Source organism: Nomascus leucogenys, unplaced genomic scaffold (assembly GCF_006542625.1).
Source record: "Nomascus leucogenys isolate Asia unplaced genomic scaffold, Asia_NLE_v1 Super-Scaffold_241, whole genome shotgun sequence".
Classification (NCBI taxonomy): domain Eukaryota; kingdom Metazoa; phylum Chordata; class Mammalia; order Primates; family Hylobatidae; genus Nomascus; species Nomascus leucogenys.
The window spans coordinates 2757627-2781126 of record NW_022095767.1 but is presented as its reverse complement, the minus strand read 5'-3'; the positions used below and the strand labels follow the sequence as shown (position 1 = coordinate 2781126).

The following is a 23500-nucleotide window of genomic DNA, read 5'->3' as shown; positions in this document are numbered from 1 at the left end:
GCCTGGAAACACCAGGCTGGCCAGGGGAGACAAGATCAGGTTAGAAGTTGGCCCCCTGCCAAACGCTGGTTAGGGCCAGTAACAACAGCCACACAGACCAGGAGAATCCAGCAAGCGGGGGTGGCCAAGGCCACAGGAAGGGCCAGTCGGACACCTCGAGCCCGAGAGATCAGAGGCAGCTTCGAAACAGCCCTGGTTGGGGGCTGGGAGTGCCCTGGCTGAAGCTGCATTAGGGGATTATGGGGGTTGAAGACAGGAGTTGGTCTGAGAACAGGAGACTAAAAACACAGCCAGGGAGTGTGGGACCCCGGCCAGCCTCGGAGGGGACAAGGTTCAACTTCTCTTTAAATTATTTTATTCAAGAAGTGGGGGAGGACAGACAAGGGGACTGAGCTGAGCCCTGAGTCCCTGAACCTCCCAGCTCAGCCCCCACAGCAGGACTGGACTCAAAGTCAGAGGGTGGAGACTCCAGCCCCACCCAGACACGGTTGGGGACAGACAGGACCCAGGAATACCGACTGACTGTCCTCCAGGGGATGGCGGCCGCGGCACACAGGGCCCGGCCCGTGGACCCCCCGGGTGGGGCTATTTGGGGGTGCTGCCACCCTTCTTGGGAGTGGTGGGTTTCTTGCCCTGCCAGAGGTGTCCCTGGATGGTGAAGGCATCGACGCTCATGGACATGGTCTTGGCGGGGATCTGGGTGAAGCGCTTGCGGTCCGAGTTGTACTTGTAGATGCCTTCGACCATGGCGGGTGTGACGGTCCGGGGCCCGTACCCTGCCAGCCGCGACAGCTCTTCTGTCTCCCCCGACAGCGTGTAGAGCGCCCGGAACTGGCAGCTCGAGTCGCGAAAGAGGATCAAGAAGTGGTTGGCCTTGCTTTTCTCAATTTCCTGGGCAGGAGTGCTAGAAATGGTCAGCTGGCCAAGCCAGGCCACCCACCCACCCACCAGCCCCCAACTCTCATGTGTGGGCGGGCTCACCTCCAGAATTCGATTCTTCTGCGGTTCGTTCACCTTGCCCGCCAGGCAGCAATGTGATAGGGCGTTGTGGATGATGAACTTGTTGGACTTGGCGCTGGGCTCCTTGTACAGCCGTGGACCTAGAGGGTGAGGCAAGGGGAGGGGGTGGGGGGGGCAGCAGGAATGAGCAGGGGCCGTGGAGAAGGGTGCCTTTTGCTCCTCACGTCACCCAGAGCCCCTGCTTACCTGTGTACTCGGGCACTGACGCTGGGGAGGAGGCATTGCTGCCATTTTCCCAGTCCCGTTCGCGGCTTCCAGGCAGGCGGCTTGGGGACATGAGACCCGACGGGGAGGGAGCCCTGCAGTGGGGGAAGGATGGGATGGCAGTGGGGTCAGAGATGGGAAGCTTCCCGATGTGCAGAGGGGCCAAGGAAAAGGGCCATGGCTGGGCATCGTGGCTCATGCCTGTAATCCCAGCACTTTGGGAGGCCAAAGCGGGCAGATCACTTGAGGTCGGGAGTTCGAGGCCAGCCTGGCCAACATGGTGAAACACCATCTCTACAGGCACAGGTAACCCCAGCTACTCGGGAGGCTGAGGCACGAGAATCGCTTGCACCCAGGAGGCGGAGGTTGCAGTGAGCCAAGATTGCGCCACTACACTCCAGCCTGGGCGACACAGCGAGACTCCCTCTCAAAAAAACAAAAAGAAAAAGAAAAGGCGGTATACACTGCACACCCTCCCAAGTCCATTCAGTGCCCCGTGCTGTCCTCCTCCCTCAGGAACACCTGGCACTCAGGTGCACTGAGGCACACGCTTGAGTCCTGTCTGCCAGGTACAGACTATCCCCCATGCACACGTGCCCCCACTCGTCCCTCCATCTCTTCATGGCGTATCCATACACTCGAGCCACACCGCCCTCTAGGTTCACCCAGATGCCCACACACCTCCCAGGCTCTGGGAGGCCACCTGGCACACGAACCCCACCTGTGCGGGCTAAACTCACCGAGACGTGGGCCTCTTCACCCCGAGGTTATTGTGGGCCTCGTTGGCCACAGTGGACAGTGACAGGGTGGACTGGGAATAGATTTTGCTCAGCCGAGAGCCTGGGGACAGAGAGTGCAGGTCAGTGCCCACCAGAAGCCCCTGCCCTCCACAACACCCGGTCCAGCAGGCTGTGGGGGGACACAGGAGGAGTCAGCCCTGCCCAAGACCCCTCGGCCCTCTGCAGTACCCCTGTGGGGGGGCCCGTCTATGAGGGAGGATGCTCTGCCCAGCAGGCAAGTGGGGAGCAGCACTGGGTCAGCCCCTACGGGCAACGCCTCACCCCAAACATACTCTCAAAGGTTCCAATCCATTAAGCCACAGAAGAAAGACCCCTCATCCCACTGCACCCCACATCCCTATGGAAGTTTTTTTTTTTTTTTGTCTTATTTTTGAGACGGAGTCTCACTCTGTTGCCCAGGCTGGAGTACAGTGGTGCAATCTTGGCTCACCACAACCTCCACCTCCCAGGCTCAAGCGATTCTCCTGCCTCAGTCTCCCAAGTAGCTGGGACTACAGGCATGCCACCATGCCCGGCTAATTTTTGTATTTTTAATAGAGATGGGTTTTCGCCATGTTGGCCAGGCTGGTCTCGAACTCCTGACCTCAGGTGATCTGCCCGCCTCAGCCTCCCAAAGTGCTGGGATTACAGGCATGAGCCACCACGCCCGGCCCCCTATGGAAGTCTTTACGCAAGAGACAGTGTCCAACCCCACCTGAGGCCCCCTGTCACCCCACATACCCGCCCCCTCCCAGCACCCCTGCTTACATCTCCCTCCTCCTCCCCCCTTACCCATGGGGGCCTCACCCAGTGAGCCCCGGAAAGGGTACTGGGCAGGCCCCATCCCCCAAGGGTCCTCACCCAGCAGGCCACGGGCTGGGCTTCGTGCCAGGGCCGAGTCGTCACAGCAACCCGAGCGAGGCCGGGTGGCCCTCCGCCCGCCCCGACCTGGACCCCCGGACCCCGCAGCCCGGGGCCGCAGCACCTTATCCAGGTCGTCCATCAGCTTCAGCTGGGCCCGGCGCTCGTACTCCTGCCGCGTGAAGTCCCCCTTCCGGGGGCCCACCTCCTCCTCGGCTGGAGCCCGGGCAGCAGGGGCTGGGGTCGCCATCGGGGCTGCGGGGACTGCGGACACAGGCGGGGCTGGGCCGAGGGCCTCCTCTTGGGCCAGTCTGCAGATCACAGGGAATCGGCATCAGAACCCCTCACGGGGTCCGCGGTGGCAGACAGGCCAAGGAGCGGGCGTCCTGGGCAGGCCTGGCCTCACCTCGCGGCCTCCTCCCTCCGCTGTTCCTTCTCCACTTCCTGCCACTGCTTGCGCCGCCGCGCCTCCTCTGCTCGCCGCTGCTGCCGCTCCAGCAGGCTGGCCCGCTTTTGGGCCATCTCGTCCTCAGGCTTGTCTTCATCCTGGGGACAGATGCCGAGTCCAGCCAGCCACCCCCTCCCCCAACATGCCTGGAGGCCCATCTTCCGTCCACCCAGCCAGCCCACCACCCACCTGTGCTTTTGTTTTCATCATTGTTCTAAATGCACTTAGTTGGTGCCTACTGTATGCACAGCCCCACACTAAGTACTGGGACACAACAGGGATGGGATACACTGGGTGCCGCTCACACACACACACAGTGCTTAACCCAACGGGGAAGACAAAGGCAGCAGACAGCGGTGAGTGCCAGCAAAAGCTCGTGTTGGGCACAGACACTCTACACTGCGGGAGGACCCCAGCCTGGCCTGGAGACACCCAGGAAGGCTTCCTGGAGGAAGTACCCTGTAGAATGATTAGGATTTAACTAGGTAGGCGTACAGGGGTACAGAGCAGAGCGTTCCAGGCAGAGGGGACAGCTAGTGCTGAGGCCCTGAGGCTGGAGCAAACCTACTGGGGGGCACATTAGTATGGGGGGCCAGTGTGGCTGGGACACAGAGCTGAGGACAGTGGCGCAGGACTAAGTCAGAAGCGAGCACACGCCAGGCGCCGTAGCCCACACCTGCAATCCCAGCAGTTTGGGAGGCCAAGGCAGGTGGATCACTTGAGGTCAGGGGTTCGAGACCAGCCTGGCCAACATGGAGAAACCCTGTCTCTACTAAAAATGCAAAAATTAGCTGGGTGTGGTGGCATGCTCTTGTAGTCCCAGCTACTCGGGAGGCTGAGACAAGAGAATCACTTGAACCCAGGAGGTGGAGGTTGTAGTGAACCAAGATCATGCCACTGCACTCCAGCCTGGGCCACAGGGCGAGACTCCATCTCAAAAAACAAAAAACAAAACAAAACAAAACAAAAATGAAAAGAAAGTCCTCCCCAGGGCTTTGGGCTGTGCTCACTTTTTTTTTTTTTTTTTTTTTTTTGAGATGGAGTGTCGCTCTGTTGCCCAGGCTGGAGTGCAGTGGCGCAATCTCGGCTCACTGCAAGCTCCACCTCCCGGGTTCACGCCATTCTCCTGCCTCAGCCTCCCAAGTAGCTGGGACTACAGGCGCCCGCCACCACGTCCGGCTAATTTTTTGTATTTTTAGTAGAGACGGGGTTTCACCGTGTTAGCCAAGATGGTCTCGATCTCCTGACCTTGTGATCTGCCCGCCTTGGCCTCCCAAAGTGCTGGGATTACAGGCATGAGCCAGTGCGCCTGGCCACCCTGGGGGAGGACTTTCATTCTAAAAGCAAGGGTAAGGGGAGCAGTCAAAATCCCCGACCACTCAGTGGAAAATGGCCTGGGATGGAGGCGGGCAGCAGAGGCCAGTCAGAAGGTGACCCTAGGTGTCCAGGTGAGACACTGTGGTAGCCCCGGCTGGGAAAGCCATGGGAATGGAGAGACAGTGGACACAGGACAGTGCCAGGAAAGGGGGCCAGTAGGAGCGTGCTGGGGGCGAGGGGGTAAAGGAGAGGATGAGCAAGGAGGTACCCTGAAGATCCTGGTCCTGTCCGTCTATCTGTCCATCACCCACCCATGCAACCAGCCATTCATCCATCTGTCTATCCATGACTCCTCCCTGTTTCTCCACCCCTCCCCACATCTATCTACCCCCCTTGTCTGGCCACCCGTACCTTGTTTGGGAGGGACATGACTGGGTCAGCCCCCACTGGAAACCCTCACCCCCAAACATACCCGAGGGCCTCACTCATTAAGCCATAGGGGGAAGACCTCTCACCCCACTGCACCCCCACAGCCCCTTGTGGAAGTCCTTACCCAACAGACAGGGTCAAATCCCATCTGAGGCCCCAATCACCCCACATACCTGCCCCCCACCCGTGCAAATGTCCCTTTCCCCCCTCTCCCACCCATGGAGGCCTTACCCAGCCACTCACACCTCTTCTGTCCACTCATACCTGGCTCCCCATCCATCCCCCACCCGCCCACCCATCCTTCAGTAAAGCCCTATTCATCTAACAGTGGGTCTGTCCACCTCCCCCCTGCCCCCACCCGCCCCCGCCCCAGGCCCAGGACCCTCCAGCCACCTGCTCAGGGACTCACCTTATAGAAGAACCCCAGCCCCACCCGGGGCTCCCCCTCCGAAGACGCCTCCTCCTCCAAGGAATCCTCAGCACCAGCGGGGCTCCCGTCTCCCTCGTCCTCGGCGGCGGGATCTGCCAGGCTGCCCAGCGGGATCTCGATGAGGCCCGGCCGGGCGGCTGGCTCCTCGGGGGGCGTCTCCTCCGCCAGGAGGATGGAAGAGCGCGTCTGCACAGGCACCTGGCTCGGCGAGAACTTGCGCAGGTGGGGGAGGCTGTCTACGTCGTGGGGTGGCGTGAGCACCCTGGTCAAGGGTGCCAGCCGCAGCTCCGCCGGCCGTGCGTGTTTCGGGCTGCGGGGTGACTGGCTGGGTCCGGGCCCAGGGCTGCGCCGGGTGGCCGGGACCCGCCGTGCGGGGCTGGGGGATGCAGCTTTGGGCCCCGTCGTGGGGCCAGGGATGACCCACGCAGCAGGTGGTGGGGCGGATCCAGGGGCCTCGGGCGGGGCCAGGAGCCGCTGCTGCTGGTCCGTGAGCCTCTGCATGTCCCGCTGCAGCGAACTCAAGGCGGCACTCAGCTTGCTGACCGCTCGATTGTATTCCCCCAGCCCCTCGGGGGGCACCGGGCCCAGGTCTGGGGAGAAGGTCACTGCCTTGGGCCGTGAGGTTGGCTCACCCTGGCCCTCGCCGGCCGGCCGCTCCCCACCAGGGACTGGGCCTGAATCGGCCTCCGCCTCTGCCTCCACCTCCCCGGAGGCCTCCCGCGGCTGCACCTGCAGGAAGGCGCTTTTGCCCAGCCGTTGGCGGTGCTTGGCGAAGATGGCCTCAATCCGTCGCTTCTGAGCCTCGATGGCTCTGCGTTTCTCCTCCAGCCGGGCGCCGAGCTCACTCATCTCCGAGCTCAGGGCCTCTGGCGGGGCCGGAGTGGACGTGGGGGACCCCGCTCCCGCCTCAGCCTCTGCCTTCACCAGCTGTTTCTTGCGTTCCGCAAAGCTGGTCATTTTCACCTCGGAGTTGGTGGCTGCTGGGGACGAAGCCACCGCCTTCGGGGACCCCTCGGATGGGGCTGGCGGTTTCGATGCCTCCCCCACCAGACAGGGAGATGGTTTCGAGGGGGTCTCGGGGTGTGGCATGTACACCAGTGCTTTGGTGGGCCTGTCGGACAGTGGTTTGGAGGTCCCCTCGGGCAGGTAGGGAGAGGCCAGGGATGGCTTGGAGGGCCCCTCAGGGGAGTGGAGGTAGAAGCTGCCATCCGCCGCCCCATCTGGGAGGAGCCGGGGCTCGGCACTGTGGATGATCTGCAGAGCCTCCTCGATGGTGGGCAGGTCACCAGGCTCCGGGGGTGGCTGGGTGGGGGTCCTGGCCGGCGCAGGACGCGGGGGGCCCAGGCTGTCCGAGCTCACAGAGCGGAGGAGCACAGGGTCTCCCATGACGACATCCACGTCGCTGTCCAGGCCAAAGGGGGTGCTGAATGACACAGCCTGGGAGAGGGGACGGCTGGGCGGCCAGAGGGAGGGGTCAGCCCCTGGGACCAGCCTCGGCCCCAACCCGCCCTAGCCTGCTCCACCCCCTACCCTGGCCTGTGAGGTGCACTCACCTGAGCTGCCGGTTCCAGGCCTTGCCCAGGGCCTCCATATGGGACATGGACGGGGAAGACTTCAGGGAGCCTGGGGGAGGCGATGAGTGGTCACTATGGGGACCCTGGGGACCATGAGTGGGGTCAGCCAGCATCTGGGGACAACCTCTGCAAGGTCATTGGGTGAGTCACTGATGGCTCATTATGTGGCCTAGTGAGACCAGAGGTTTCCAGAAACAGATACCCGGGGCCATTTACTGTCACTACGGGGTACTGTGGGGCCACTGGGGAGGCCATTCTGGGGGTCACCTTGGGATGCGCAAGGGGGATCTGATGGAGAGGCTACTGGAAGGCTCACGAGGAGACAACATGAGGCCCACTGGGGCAGTCTGTGGGTGGAGGGGTCCCCCGTGACAGAAGCCACCTACCCCCTCCTCACCTGTGGATCCTCGGAGTGGGGACTGGGGGCCCCCAGATGACAGAAGCGGGTGGCGGAAGTTGAAGACAGGAGAACTGTACAGAGAGATGTACTTCAGCCTCAGGACCCCCACCTCCTCCTCCGCCTCTCCCCAGGGGGGAAACAGCATCACCCAGCTGCGTCCCAGTGCTCAGCAGGGCAGACATGGAGCCCCCCACCCACAATGCCAGAGACTCGCCCAGTGTGGGGAGCATACCTACTGCCGCTGTTGTTCTGGGGTGGGGAGGCCTCAGTGCCCCGGGGGGAGGCAGCTGCAGTACAGAGAAGAGGGTCAGGCGGGGGTTTGGCTCTCCCACCCGCCCCCCACCCGGCCCCCAGGCCCCCAGGGCCTCACCGTGACCATCGGGCAAGTCCTTCACTTGCACAAAGTCGGGCTTGAGCACCTCAAAACACATGAACAACTCGGCCAGCAGCACCACCAAGTTGACCTGGAGGTGGCAGGCCGGGTCAGCAGACGGGACCCCTGGACCCAGACGCCCGCCTCGGCCCAGGAGGCCCCAGGATGGCCTTACCTTGAGCGGCGGTGGGACGTACAGCAAGTCCTCAAGGGACAGGGGGCAGCCACGCGGAAGGCGAGAGGCACAGAAATCCTGCACGAGCTGGAGGTTGTACAGGCTGTCCGCCACAGACATGGGGTCCTTCAAGCACACCTCTGTGGGGACAGGAGGAGTGGGTCCCCGACTCTATGAGGAGGAGGACGGGGCCCCAGGGAAGCCAGGGACCAGCAGCCCCCACACACAGAAGACCTCCTATGAGCCCGGCTTCCGCCAGGTGTCCTTCGAGGGGTGAATTCTTTTTATTTATTTATTTTTGAGACGGAGTCCCGCTCTGTCACCCAGGCTGCAGTGCAGTGGCGCAATCCCGGCTCACTGCAACCTCTGCCTCCCAAGTTCAAGTGATTCTCCCGCCTCAGCCTCCCGAGTAGCTGAGATTACAGGAGTGCGCCACCACACCAGGCTAATTTCTTGTGGTTTTACTAGAGACGGGGTTTCACCATGTTAGCCAGGATGGTCTCGATCTCCTGACCTCATGATCTGCCCGCCTTGGCCACCCAAAGTGCTGGGATTACAGGCGTGAGCCACCATACCCGGCTGAGGTGAATTCTATGATAGACCATCCTTAGGCCAGGGTTCCTCAACCCCCGGGGCGTGGCCTATTAGGAACTGAACCGTACAGCAGGTGAACTGTAGTGAGTGTGTTTACAGCCGCTCCCCATCACTCACAGGACCGCCTGAGCCCTGCTTCCATCAGATCAGTGGCGGCATTCGATTCTCATAGGAGCACAAACCCTATTGTGAACCTCCCATGTGAGGGATCTAGGTTGCACCCTCCTTATGGAAATTGAATGCCTGATGATTACTGTCACTCATCATCAGGTGACAGTGATGTCACTGTCTCTCATCGCCTCCAGCTGGGACTGTCTAGTTGCAGGAACAAGCTCAGGGCTCCCACTGATTCCCCATGATGATGAGTTGTAGAATTATTTCATTCTATATTACAACGTATTAGATATAAAGTACATAATAAAGATTAACGTGCTTGAATTATCCCAAGACCACCTCCCTGCCTCCGTCCGTGGAAAAACTGTCTTCCACAAAACCGGTCCCTGGAGCCAAAAAGTTGGCGACTACTGCCTTAGGTCTTTGCATCTTTCTAGAACACTCTCCCCCAAGACCTCAGCTCAAAAAGCTTTTCCGGGCCAGGTGTGGTGGCCCTCACCTGTCATCTTAGCACTTGGGGAGGCTGAGGCAGGAGGATGTTTGAGCCTAGGGGTTCAAGACCAGCCTGGGCAACATAGCAAGACCCCATCTCAATTTTATAATTTTTTTTTTTTTTTTGAGATGGAGTCTCGCTCTGTCGCCCAGGCTAGAGTGCAATGGCGCGGTCTTGGCTCACTGCAACCTCTACTGCCTGAGTTCAAGCAATTCTCCTGCCTCAGCCTCCTGCGTAGCTGGGATTACAGGCGCTTGCCATCGCACCCGGCTAATTTTTGTATTTTCAGTAGAGACGGGGTTTCACCATCCTGGTCAGCCTGGTCTTGAACTTGTGACCTCATGATCCACCCACCTCGGCCTCCCAAACTGCTGGGATTACAGGCGTGAGCCACCACGCCCGGCCCTATAATTTTTTTTTAATAAAAAAGAAAAAAAAGTTTTTTTTAAAAAAGCTTTTTCTGATCACCCATTGCCTTTAGGAGTACCCAATATCCAAAAAGTACTTCTGGGCCGGGTGCGGTGGTTCACGCTTGCACTCCCAGCACTTACGGAGGCCAAGGTAGGCAGATCACTTGAGATCAGGAATTCGAGACCAGCCTGGCCAACATGGTGAAATCTGTCTCTACTAAAAATACAAAAATTAGCCGGGCGTGGTGGCGTGTGGCTGTAGTCCCAGTTACTCAGGAGGCTGAGGCAGGAGAATGGCTTGAACCTGGGAGGTGGAGGTTGCAGTGAGCCGAGATCGTGCCATTACACTCCAGCCTGGGCAACAGAGCAAGACTCCGTCTCAAAAAAAAAAGAAAAGAAAAAAGTACTTCTGGATAAACTTAGTATCTTTCTCCCCCAGCCAGAGCCCTCTGTGAGGTTGGGAGTGTGTCTCTATTCTGGCTGGATCCCCAGTGCCTAAAACAAGGTCTGGCACACAGTCCACACTCCATACGTTTCATCTGCTGCAGGAATGAATTCCTGGAAGGACAGAGAGGTTTATACACTTGTGTGAGGTCACACAGCTAATTGGGGAAGACAGAGACACAAACTCAGGCCTGCCAGTTCCGGAAGCTGCCCTCATGACCACTGCATCATTGCTGGTCTCGCGGACCTGGGGATGGAGGGTCTAGGAGCTGGGACTTAGGATGCCCAGCTCCCCAGCACAAGATCTGGTCCACATCCATTTACTCACCCTCAAGTCGAAGCAGCTGGGGACAATAGCAGTGGATGGTGGCGGCCAGCGCGGCCCCACTAGCCAGGTCCTGGAGGCTGGTCACCGTCGGGAAGCAGGGGGCACGTCGAGCCACCACACGGTCCTTGCGGTATCGGATCTGCAGATGGGAGCCAGGTCAGGTGAGCAGCCAGGCTGGCCCCCGGGGTCAGCGGTCATGCAGGCTGGGCAGGGAGGCCTGGGGTTTCCGCCATGAGGGGGCGGGAAGCTGGGGGTCCCAGAGACAGAGTTGGGGGGCCAGCCTGGAGCAGGGGAGGGGCAGCAGCAAGAGGCAGAGGAGATGTCTTCGAGCAGCCAGGCCAGCAGCGGGGGCTGGGGACAGGGACTCCTGGGACCCCGGGGCGGGGGATACATTACCATGGGGGGTTTGCTCCCCGACTCCTTCAAACAGAAGGCAATTGCGTGCTGGGGGGAGAGGAGCAGCCATCAGCAAGGGGGAGGGGTGCTGACCTGCTGGGCCCCCAAGCCCACCTTGGAGGGGAGGGGGTAGCCCTGACCCTGGTCCTGAGCCCCGGCCGTCCAGCTCCCTGACTGCTCTGGCCGGCTTTGCGAACCCCACCTCCTCCCAGCCCCAAGGCACCCCACAGAGTAGGGACCCCCTCTTACGTGGGGGATCCTCCTTCCACAAAAGACCCAGGCCCCCAGCTTGGGGAGAGGATGCAGAGGAAGCAGGTAGGCAGGAAGGGAACCTCCCAACCCAGGCCCCAGGGTGAGGGGAAGGAGTGAGCAAAGGTGGGGACGCCAGCCAGCCCAAAACCTCCCCCACTTCCTCCTTGTTTATCTACTACGGGAGTAATTTATACGAAGCACAGAGAGGTTTAGATACTTCTGCAAGGTCACACAGCTCAGAGAAGAGAGAAATTTCAACTTCCAGCTTCAGGGATGGGCCTCCTCCTCCTCAAAGCTGGGCTTTTTCTCTAGGGAAGCTGGGGGTCTCAGTTAGGAAGGTTATTCTATCTTCTTCTGCATTGGAGGGTCTTCCCCTTGGCTAGAGGGTGCCCTGCCTGCTAGGGTCAGGATCCACGTTTGTGATGGGCTGCAGGTCCCCTCTTCAGAAATTTATGTGGTCTCCCCACCTCGGCTAAGGGGGACAGGTTCAGGGGGTCCCACCCTCTTCATTAATGGGAACGGGGGAGAGTTTGCCCTTCTGAATAACGGGAGGGGAAGTTCGTCCCCACCCATCAGTTCGCTGGGGAGGAGTCCGCCCTTTCAGTTAATGGCCGAGATTCTACCTTTCTCTTGGTCCTGTCTCCCAGGACTGGGGTCCAACCTCCTTTGCTCACAGCTTGGGGAGGTATGAGAGGGCGCGCAGACAGGCAGGCAGAAACAGACATACAGACAGAGAGAGCTACAAGCAGGGCAGGCAGACGGGGCGGACAGACAGCCCCACTTACAGGAACCAGCTTCCAGTACCAGCGCGTAGGGCACTGAGGCCAGAGAGGCAGAGAGGAGGGCAGCGGGTACCGGCACAGGGGACGGGCGGGGCACAGAGAGATTGAGAGAGAGGGGAAGAAAGAGAGAGTGTGTCACCTCTAGCCCCCTCCCCACTTCAGGAGTGGCCGGGAAGCACAGCCCCGCCCTGCCTCCCAGATCTCCGGTCCCCCATCCTTCCGACGGTTCTATGCCCTGGCCTCACCGAGGGCTGCGCCGGGGCCGCCCCATCTGCAGGGGCTGCTGGAGAGGCTCGCTGGGCCGCTTCCTGCTCTGTCTTCTCCTGCAGCCGCCGGACGGTCTGGAGGGCAGGGAGGGGGTCAGTGGTCTGGCCACAGGACGATGCTGGTCCCCGAACCCACCCCGGGCCCAACCCAACCTACCGTGTCCACCCAGAAAAGCAGCTTGTGCTCCAAGCTGGTCAGGGCCAAGGGACCTGGCAGGGTCTTTGTCCACTCGAAGGCAAAGGCAGCCATGAGGGCATCAATGACAGCTAGGTGGGCTCCCTGTGGGGGCAAGCACCAGAGGGTGAGACCTGAGAGCTGCAGGAAGCGCACCTCGGCCCCCAAGGGCCTGGGAAAAGGAAGAACCTGGAGATGAGAGGGACTTGATGGGGGGGTGGGGCTTGAGGGGGCGGGGCCAGTGGTTCATGGGTGGGGCCTTAAGGGAAGGAACCAGAAATGGGGTTCTGGAAGAGCCACGCACGATGGGCGGGACTTTGAGGTCAGACGCTAGGCCTTAGGATAGGGTGGGCTGTGTACGCAAATCCTCAAGGGCCAGAGTAGCGCCTTTTTGGGGAGCTGGGTTTGATGGGAGGGGCCAGGCTTGATGGGAAGAGCTTGAGGGGAGGAGCCAGGGCTGGGGGGAAGAGCTAGGCTTAATGGACAGAGCTTGAGGGGAGGAGCCTGGACTGGTGGGAGGAGCTAGGTTTGATGGACAGAGCTTAAGGGAAGGAGCCAAGACTGATAATAGGAGGAGCTAGGTTTGATGGACAGAGCTTAAGGGAAGGAGCCAAGACTGATAGGAGCTAGGCTTAATGGTAGCGCTTGAGGGGAGGAGCCAGGCCTGGAGGGAGGAACCTGGGGGAGGAGCCAAGCCTGATGGGAGGAGCTAGGCTTAACGGACAAAGCTTGAAAGGAGGAGCCAGGACTGATAGAGGAAACTTGGGAGGAGCCAGGCCTGGTGGGCGGGGCTTGAGGGGAGGAGATGAGCATGGTAGGCGTGGTCTAACAGGCAGTCGCGGGGCCTACCATGAGAATGGGCTGGTGCCTCAGGTCGGCCTCGCGCACCGGGCGCTCGGGCAAAGCAGGCACTGTGCCCCTCCGCGCCAGCAGGGCCAGCAGTGCAGAGGGGTTGGGGGGTGTTTCAAGCTGTGGCAGTGTCTGGCGCCAGGCTCTGCAGTAGAGCTCGGCTGAGAGCAGCAGCCGTGTCACCGGGGGCTTCACATGCTCCTGCGCGTACTGGTCGGTATAGAAGGGCTCCCACAGCTCCGGGGGCACGTGCTCTGTGGGGGCATAGAGGGGAAACACGGGGGTCAGGGTCACCAGATACAACACACACACACACACACACACACACACACACATACACACACACACACACCCCACATGGCCCGGATTAAGAGTGGGTCTGGACCAGGGAGGATGGCATTGGGAAGGGAGAGAGGGGATCTGGGCTGAGAGTGCAGATGTGCAGGAGTTTGCTGGAGGAAGGGGTGATGGCGTTGTAGGCAGAGGGGCCTGCAGATGCAAAGCCCAGGAGGTGGGAGAGAACACGGTGCCTCAGGGAGCTGATGGGCACTTAGAGTGGAAAGGAGGGGAGGCTACCCCCAATCCCAGGCCAGCTGGACTGGTTCTTGTGGGTCCCAGGAAAGACAATAACATCGGCAATCCTAAGAACCTTCCTGCTCTTGCCAGTGTAGACTCACTGAGCCTTATGTCAACGCTAGGAGGCAGCCAGGGCCCAATTGGCAACCCCCACGTTACAGAGGAGGAAACTGAGGCACAGAGAAGGAAAGTCCCTTGGCCCAGGCCAAATAGCTCTTCAAAGCCAGGACTGGGGTTAGACCCAGCAAACTGGACGCCCTCTCTCAGTTTGCAGGCAGGGTGGGATGAATGGGGGGCACACAGGCAAGCAGGGGAGGTGGGCACACCACAGGCACATCAAGGGAGTTGAGTGATGTAAACCTGGTGATTGAAGGGAGGAGGCAAGGGACAGAGAGGGAGGTACCCAGGACCTTGCTGGGTCTGAGGGGGAAGATGGAACAGAGGGGTAATGACTGAGCTGGGGTGCAGGAGGAATGGGAGGTGAAGGGGTGAAATTGAATGTGAGGGGCTCTGAGGACATCCTTGACGCAGATTATATGAAAGGCTGGGGCTTAGGGAGACGATGAGGTCACATCATAGAGGCAGCCGGAGGTCCCTGAATAGGACAGTGGGAAGAGGCATGAGGAAGCCCCAGGTGGACAGTGGGCTGGGCGCAGAAATCCACGTAGGACCAAGAGTGGAGAGGAGAAGGCCAGGAAGGCCTGGCAGGGGTGGGGGAAGAGGTGACTGAAATAAACAGCAGGGAATCTGTCCAGCTCTTGTTCTAATCTGCATAGCTTTTGTGGTTTTTTGGAGATAAGAGTCTCTCTGTCGCCCAGGCTGGAGGGCAGTGGTGCAATCTTGGCTCACTGCAACCTCTGCCTCCCGGGTTCGAATGATTCTCCTGCCTCAGCCTCCCGAGTAGCTGGGATTACAGGCGCGACGCTGCCATACCCGACTAATTTTTGTATGTTGTAGAGATAGGGTTTCACCATTTCAGCCAGGCTGGTCTTGAGGCTGGCCTCAAGCGATCTGCTCACCTCAGCCTCCCCAAGTGCTGGGATAACAGGTGTGAGCCACCACGCCCAGCCTGCATAGCTTTCTCTATTTGTTTGAGTTTTTGCTGGAGTGCAGTAGCACGATCATGGCTCACTGCAACCTGGAACTCCCAGGCTCGAGGGATTCTCCCTGCCTCAGCCTCCTGAGTAGCTGGGACCGCAGGCGCATGCCACCACACCCAGCCCATTTTAAATTTTTTTGTAAAGATGGAAGTCTCACGATGTTGCTCAGTCTGGTTTCGAATTTGCTGGCCTCAAGTCATCCACCTGCCTCGGCTTCCCAAAGTGCTGGGATTATAGGGGTAAGCCACTGTGCCCAGCCTTGTTTTGTATATTGAGGTTCTATGTGTGTGTTTGAAAGCACAGGGTGGGGGCCAGGTGCAGTGGCTCACGCCTGTAATCCCAGCACTTTGGGAAAACAAGGCGGGCAGATCTTTAAAGGTCAGGAGTTCAAGACCAGCCTTGTCAACATGGTGAAACCCTATCTCTACTAAAAATACAAAAATGAGCTGGGCATGGTGGCACACACCTATAATCCCAGCTACTCGGGAAGCTGAGGCAGGAGAATCGTTTAAACCTGGAAGGCAGAGGTTGCAGCCAGCCGAGATTGCGCCACTGCACTCCAGCCTGGGTGATACAGCAAGGCTCTGTCTCAAAAAAAAAAAAAAAAAAAAAAAGGAAAAAGAAAAAGAAAGAAAAGAAAAGAAAGAACAGGGTGAGGGGTTCTAGTGCTTCAGAACACATTTGAACGTGACTTCTCCACCCGTGAGGACCCAGGCACTCTTGGCTGCCTTCTGTCCCTCCCTGTCCTGGCTCCTTTCCCACCTTCTAAAACCACACTGGACCGTCCCACTTAACACGCCAGCCGCATGCAGACTTGGGCCTTCTTTTTGCCCCTCTCATCTTGGCTCCTTGAAAGAAGAGGTATTTCAGGCTCACTTTCTCCCTGCCCTCCCAGCCGCCCTCCACCTCTCCCTCAATTTCCCTGAGCTCGGTGCTGCCCTCATGGCTTCCGGCCTCCCCAAGGCCAGCAGGGACCTCCGAAGCACATCTGTGGGCCCGTATCTCGCCTGGGCTCTGTGCCCAGTGCCTCCTTCTTCCAGAAACCTTCCTCCCACAGGCGTCTCCTTGTAAATGGACATGCCCCACCCCCACCCCAGGCCACCCTACCCCGTGACAGCTTCCAGGGCCACCTGAAGACTGCAACAGCGGCTGTCGTGAGCCCCACTGCGCCCTGGGCATCTCCCACCACTCTCAACATCTCACCCACACCTCCCCTCCTCCCTGCCCCCAAGGCAGTGAGAAATCACCCTCCCTCCCTTTCTTTACGCCCTCACCCCACATTTAATTCGTCCTTGGCTTTCAACTTCCTGATATCTCCCAAATCTAAACCCTCTTCTCTACCTCCCCAGCCCCAGCCTTGGGCACGTCTTGTTCCCACCGGCAAAATCACATGTGTTTCTTTCCTACAGGACTTCTCAGGGCCTTTAAGATGAAAAACAAGAAACAAAAAATACCAAAACCTTGAGCTAGGGCTACACTGACATTTATCAGGCACTTATTACAGACTGATGTTCTTCCACCTTGGTTCATTGGTACTTGGGGCTGGAAAATTCTTTGTATTCAAGGGATGCTGTCCTGTCCTGTACACTGTAAGATGTTTAGCAAAATCTCTGGTCTCTACTTACTAGACATCAGTAGTACATTCCTCCCAAGTAATGACAACCACAAATGTCCCCAGACACTGCCAAATGTCAATTAAGTCAAAATCATCACCAGTTGAGAACCACTTCCTTATACTATAAGCTTATTTCATTTTTCTTTCCTTTTTTTTGAGACAATCTTACTCTGTCACCCAGGCTGGAGTGCAGTGGTGCCACCTCGGCTCACTGCGACCTTTGCTTCCCAAGTTCAAGTGATTCTCCTGCTTCAGCCTCCCAAGTAGCTGGGACTACAGGCATGTGCCACCATGCCCGGCTAATTTTTGTATTTTTAGTAGAGATGGGGTTTCACCATGTTGACCAGGCTGGTCTCAAACCCTGACCTCAAGTGACCCACCCACCTTAGCCTCCCAAAGTGCTGGGATTACAGGCATGAGCCACCACACCTGGCCCCACTTTCTTTTTATTTTATTTATTCATTTATTTTATTTTATTTTAGAGATGGGGTCTCACTATGTTGCTCAGGCTGGTCTTGAACTCCTGAGTTCAAGGGACCCTCCCACCTCAGCCTCCTGAGTAGCTGGGACTACAGGCATGTGCTACCATACCTGGCTAAAATGTTTACTGAGCATTATTTACAGCAGAACACTGCTGTCTGATAGAAATTGTGCCCAGACTGGCCAACATGGTGAAACCCCATCTCTACTAAAAATACAAAAATTAGCTGGGTGTGGTGGCGCATGTCTGTAATCCCAGCTACTCAGAAGGCTGAGGCATGAGAATCACTTGAACCCAGGAGGTGGAGGCTGTGGTGAGCCGAGATCGTGCCACTGCACTCCAGCCTGGGCCACAGACCAAGATGCTGTCTCAAAAAGAAAAAAAAGAAATATAATGCATATAATGTAAGCCCACATTAGCCGTCAAGTTTTCTAGAAGCCACATTACATATGTAGAAACAATAAGAATTTAATAATATATTTTATTGACCCAAGACATATTCAACTCTTATTTTAACATGTAATCAACATAAAAATATTATTAATAAGATATTTTACACTGGTTTTTGTTGTTTGTTTTTGTACCAAGTCTTTGGAACCCTGAGTATATTTTACATTTACAGCGCATCTTGGTTCAGATCAACCACATTTCAAGTGACTCAGTAGACACATCTGGCTGGTGGCCACCATATTGAATAGCGCAGGTCTACAACATAGCTAGGATGGATGGATGAATAGATGGATGGATGGATGGATGGATGGATGGATGGATGGATGGAAGAATGGAAGAATGGATGAATGGGTAGGTGGATGGATGGATAGATGGATGGCTAGATGGGTGGGTGGGTGGGTGGGTGGATAGGTGGATGGGTGGGTGGGTGGATGGGTGGATGGGTGGGTGGGTGGGTAGATGGATAGGTGGATGGAAGGGTGGGTGGATGGATGAGTGGGTGGGTGGGTGGATGGATGAGTGGGTGGGTGGGTGGATAGGTGGATGGGTGGGACGGTGGGTGGGTGGGAGGGTGGGAGGATGGGGGGGTGGGCGGGTGGATGGATGGATGGGCAGGTGGATGGATGGATGGGCAGGTGGATGGATGGATGGGCAGGTGGATGGATGGATGGGTATATAGGTGGATGGGTGGGTGGGAGAGTGGGTGGGTGGATGGGTGGGTGGGTGGATGGATGGATGGATGAGTGGGTGGGTGGGTGGGTGGGTGGGTGGATGAGTGGGGTGGGTAGGTGGGTGGATGGATGGATGAATGGGTGGGTGGATGGATGGATGGATGGATGAGTGCATGGGTGGATGGATGAGTGGGGTGGGTAGGTGGGTGGATGGATGGATGGATGAATGAATGGGTGGATGGATGGATGGGTGGATGGATGGATGGATGAATGAATGGGTGGGTGGATGGATGGGTGGATGGATGGATGAGTGAGTGGATGTATGGATGGATGGAAGACTGATTGAGACAGGGTCTCACTCTTGCCCGGGCTGGAGTGCAGTGGCGTGATCATAGCTGACTGTACCCTGGAACTCCTGGACTCAGGCGATCCTCCTTCCTCAGCCTCCTGAGTAGCTGGGACTACAAGCGCATGCCACCACACCCGACCATTTATTTATACCATGATCTTCCCTGCATCCAGTCATTTAATCCTTATAAAACTTATTATTATATCCCTTGTACAGACGAGGAAACCAAGGCCTGGAGAGCTGAGATAACTTGTCTAGGATAAAAATGTCCAACATGAACTCGAGTTTCCCTCACACATCACACAGCTGTTCTAAAGGCATAAAGAACGGCATGGGGTGTTTTCCAAATGTGTTTAACATGGAACCCTTTTTTTTTTTTTGAGACAGAGTCTCGCTCTTTCACCCAGGCTGGAGTGCAGTGGTGAGATCTCAGCTCACTGCAACCTCCGCCTCACAGGCTCAAGGATTCTCCTGCCTCAGCCTCCCAAGTAGCTGGGACTACAGGCGTGCGTCATCATGCCCGGCTAATTTTTGGATTTTTAGTAGAGACGGGGTTTCACCGTGTTAGCCAGGCTTGAAACCCTTTCTTATCTAATCTCCGAGCTTGTGTTCTGCTTTTATTTCTGCACAGCCTTCTCACACCTGTGCCTTGGAGTTACCAGAACTATCCCTTCCTCTGAGCCATCACTACTCCCACGGGGCCACTGCATCCCTGATCTTGTCAGTTCCCAACACCGTCCGTGGCTCCCCAGTACCCTTGGATCCACAACCAGGGGCCTGAAGGGACTTCCTCAGTCTGACCAGCCTCCCTTATCTCCCACCGCCACCCCGGGGACCTGCATCTTCTTCTCTGAGAACTCCCTGCTGGTCCACACTCCGAGCCTTTGCCCACTGCCCACACACCTCTTCTCCGTGTCAAACTTCCATGCATCCTTCCAGACTCAAATCTTTCCACCTGTGGGATCTCTTGCCTCCCTGGAAGATTTCAATAATTTCCTTCCCCAGGCCCCGCTGGCCAGCTTCCCTATGATCTGGTTTCCTGCCCATCCCCCTCTGCCCCATATCCATCCCCTGCCATCTCCTCTACACCCTGAGCGCCCAGCCGGCACCTGATAGGTATCATACCGTCAAGAGTCCCCAGAGCTCATGAATCTTGTAGAACTCTGCTCCCATTTCCTTCAGCCCCCCTCCTCTTTTTAGGGGAGTTGAACAGGGAACAGATTGAACTTGACCCTCACGGTAGAGGCAGCCACTGCCGTGTGTCACACAGCAGAGGAAGCTGGGTCAACAAGAACAGAACTGGGTGAGTCAGGGCACTGGGAGCTCACCAACACCCCTCATCAGAAGTTTGCTTTGCTTTCTTCAAAATGAGATAATTTCTACTCTGATTCCTGGCCAGGGGATAATGGATAACATTAATATTATTCATCAAAATATATCACCGCCAATCACACCAGCAGCGAGCATGTTTCGCATGTATCGCGCGCCCCATGCCACGTGAAGGATTCTGTGGTCCTTATGGCTTTTATGCCTCCCAGCAACCTTGCAAAGAGGTAACTGGGGTCTCCATCACTGGAGCAGTGCCCTACACGTAGTAAGTGCCCCTGCCCCACAAACATTTGCAAAACAGATAAATCCGTGAGCGAACGCCTTCTTTTATAGAAGGGGAAACAGAAGCTCAGATAACTGGGATAATTCGCACTCTGGTGCAGCTGGACTTCACATTCAATTCTGACTCTCCACGTTGAGTTCTCTACAGCCTGGTAACCTTGGAAGTGAGGAGCTGGGGCTGTCCTGGCTGTCCAATCCCCAATCTCTTTCTTCCTCAAGCAAATATCTGCAGGCAGGTAGACCCCAGGGTGGGAAATGCATGCATGGAAAGGCGCAGACAGAGAATGTCTGGGAGAAAGAGGGACAGGCTGGGGCGGAACCAGGAGACGGACAGCTGTCACCAAGACCCACACCCAGAACAGGTTGATCTGGGAAGGCCAGGGAGAGGGGGGATGGGCTGTGCCAACACCAGTGGGCAGAACCAGTGGGAGAAAAGGGTGTACCCCCCACAGCTCCCCGCTGGAAGGCCCAGACCTTAATTAACCCCTGTCTTCTCCGGCCAGGCCCTGACTCCTAGCTCTGGCCTGGGGTTGTGAAGCTGCCCAAAGCCGAGACTGAGTGTGTCCAGGGCCTCTAATCCTGGGGACCCGGGATTACAGCATCCTCCCCATTAGGGTGGCTCGAGTTCTCAGGCAAGCGGGCCTGGGGGAGGGAGTGAAGGATCTGCTCTAATGGGAGAAGGCCCCGAAGCCGGGAGGATGGGGGGGGACCCACCCCAGGCGATCTTGGACTAGCCGTTTCCCTTCGGCTGGGCTCGCCAACCTCCCCAGTAAAATGGGGCCATAAGTCACAGCTGCCAGGCGCTGGAGGGGGCTATGGAGGCGAAAGAGGGGGTTCCCAGAGCTCCCCGGTCGCCGCCCGCAGCGCGGCCAGGGCCGACGCGGGGTGTGTGTTGGGGCCTGGGGGTCGTGCGGTGGTGGAGACCGGAGCGCTTGAGACCCCCCCAGCGAGGCCGGGGTCTGGGTCTCCAGGGTGTGTGGCGGGGGAAGAGACCGAGAGGAGATCCTCGCAGGGGCGTGATGTGTGTAAAAGAGAAGAAGGCGTGCAAGGGAAGGCCTTGGGGGTGCGGGAGGCGGGAACGAGAGGTCCGCACGGGGAGACCCGACCCTGCCCGCAGACCCCGCCCGGCTCACCTGGAGGCTTGGACGCCGGGGACCCCCGAGCGGAGCTGGGCCGCGGGCCCCACCCCCACCGCGCTCCCGCAGCCGGCGGGGCAAAGTCCACCGCCCGGGCCGAGCAGGAAGCTCGGAGGCCCCGGCGCGGCAGGGGCCCGAGCCCGGGGACCCCCGGCGGCCGGCGCTATTGTTCCCACGGCCCCCGGCCTTCCCGGCCCGGCGCCCCGCCCCCCCCGGCACCTGCCGCGCCCGGCCCGCCGCCCCCCACCCCGGTCCCCCGAGCCCCGGTACCTGCGCCCCCGAACGCGGCCCGCAGCACCCACGCCAGGCTGGCCGCCGCCTTGGCCCGCGAGAAATCGTACTGGTCCAGCGACTTGATCTCGGGCACTAGAAAGGTCCTCCGCAGCGGCCCGGGCCCGGGGGGCGCCGCCTCCACCATGGCGGCGCCGGGGCTGCGGGCGCCGGGTCCGCGCTGGGACTGGACTGGGCTGGGCTGCGCCGCGCTCGCGCCCCAGCCTGGCCCGCTGCTGCTACCGCCGCTGCCGCCGCCGCCGCCGCCGCTGCTGAACCAGGTGCGGCCGCTTGCGCTGGCGACGCTGCGTCGGGCCCGCCCCGGGGAGGAGCCCAGGTGCGCCCCGCCCCCGAACCCGGACCCGGACCCTGGCGCGCCCCTGCGCCCCGCCCGGGCCCCTCACTGCAGGGTGCACGGAGCAGCAGGGGCGGGGCGGAGGTGGGCGGCCCGGACTGCGGCGATGGTGGAGGGAGCTTGCGGAGGACTGAATGTGTATGTGTGCGCGCGCGTGTGTGTGAGTGTGTGCGCGCGCGCCTGGCTTACTGGGAAGGATTAGGGACCCTCTGTGTGTGCCAGCCCCAGTGTCTACCCTTAGGCGTAGGAGCTCCTGCAAGTGCTTGCAATAAACGCCGGCCCGCAGGCAGCGAGTGGTTAGGTGCACCTGTTTCTGATCATGTTGGTGAAGGCACAAGAATATGTGTGTCTTCGTATCTGTGTATCTCTGAATGAATTTGGGTGGTGACCAAGTGTATTGGGGGGTGTCTAGGGGTGTGTGTGTCTGAGGTATGTGTCTGGGTACGTGTAAGTGTGTGTTTCATTTGTTGTGTGTACAAGGATCTGTATTATATAGATGTCTGTATCCTGAGGATGGATGGAAGTGATGAGTGTGTGTCTGTTTTTTGTTTTTTTTTTGAGACAGGGTCTCACTCACTCTGTCGCCCGGGCTGGAGTGCGGTGGCACGATCTCGGCTCACTGCAACCTCGGCCTCCCGGGCTCAAGCGATTCTCCTGCCTCAGCCTCCCGAGTAGCTGGGATTACGGGGGTGCGCCACTACCCCGGCTAATTTTTGTATTTTTAGTGGAGTTGGGGTTTCACCATGTTAGCCAGGCTGGTCTCAAACTCCTGACCTCAGGTGATCCACCCGCCTCAGCCTCCCAAAGTGCTGGGATTACAGGCGGGAGCCACCGTGCCCGGCTGTGTGTCTGTTTTTGGAGTGCTGTATGTCTATCTCTGTGCATCTAAACATACTGGTGTGTTGTATGAGGGTGTTATTGATGCCTCTGTCAATGCAGGAGTATGGAGAGACATTAAGAGTGTGTGTATTTCAGGCCGAGAGCGGTGGCCACGAGTGTAATCCCAGCACTTTGGGAGGCCAAGACGGGCAGATCACTTGAGGCCAGGAGTTCAAGAGTAGCCTGGCCAACATAGCAACACTCCGTCTCTATCTCTACTAAAAATAAATTTTTAAAAAATTAGCCGGGCATAGTGGTGCATGCCTGTAATCCCAAGTACTCGGGAGGCTGAGGCGGGAGAATCGCTTGAACCAGGGAGGCGGAAGCTGAGATAGTGCCACTGCACTCCAGCTGGGGCAACAGAGTGAGACTCTGTCTCAAAAAAAAAAAAAAAGTGTATATTTCTGCAGGAGTGTGACTATTTGTGTCTATGAGTGTCCTTGCGTAGCTGTACTGGGTGTATTTGCAAGTGTCTTCATGTATTCTGGTATCTGCAGTGTGTGCTGGGAGAAGGCTCTGTGTGGAGGTGAGGATGTGTGTCTAAGTGGGTTTGTATTTGAGTATGTGAATCTGGCTATATGCACATGGATGTGTGATTGATTGATTGATTGATTGATTGATTTTTTGAGATGGAGTCTCGCTCTATCGCTCAGGCTGGAGTGCAGTGGCGCGATCTTGGCTCACTGCAAGCTCTGCCTCCTGGGTTCGCGCCATTCTCCTGCCTCAGCCTCCTGAGTAGCTGGGACTACAGGCACCCGCCACCACACCTGGCTAATTTTTTGTATTTTTTTTTTTAAGTGGAGACTGGGTTTCACCGTGTTAGCCAGGAAGGTCTCGATCTCCTGATCTGGTGATCTGCCCACCTTGGCCTCCTAAAGTGCTGGGATTACAGGC

The 23500-nt window shown here is 58.2% G+C and overlaps 1 protein-coding gene across 3 annotated transcripts; it reads right to left on the bottom strand.

The window, feature by feature from the left end:
- Window positions 1–332: 332 nt before the first annotated feature.
- CAMSAP3 (calmodulin regulated spectrin associated protein family member 3) lies at window positions 333–21662 on the bottom strand. 3 transcript variants are annotated; one of them, XM_030807765.1, is made up of 19 exons: window positions 21373–21662; window positions 13114–13367; window positions 12247–12369; window positions 12069–12164; window positions 11827–11859; window positions 10790–10837; window positions 10394–10532; window positions 8011–8150; window positions 7833–7926; window positions 7695–7749; window positions 7460–7533; window positions 7042–7111; window positions 5468–6941; window positions 3271–3410; window positions 2865–3175; window positions 1965–2064; window positions 1207–1319; window positions 982–1100; window positions 333–891 (listed from the first exon to the last, which is right to left on the bottom strand). In XM_030807765.1, the coding sequence occupies exons 1-19, from the start codon at window positions 21518–21520 to the stop codon at window positions 586–588; spliced, it is 3837 nt and encodes a 1278-aa protein (XP_030663625.1). In that variant the 5' UTR covers window positions 21521–21662; the 3' UTR covers window positions 333–585. The 3 variants fall into 3 exon arrangements, with proteins under 3 accessions (XP_030663625.1, XP_030663627.1, XP_030663626.1); XM_030807767.1 differs by having other exon boundaries at window positions 5468–6890; XM_030807766.1 differs by lacking the exon at window positions 10790–10837.
- Between the last annotated feature and the right edge of the window lie 1838 nt (window positions 21663–23500).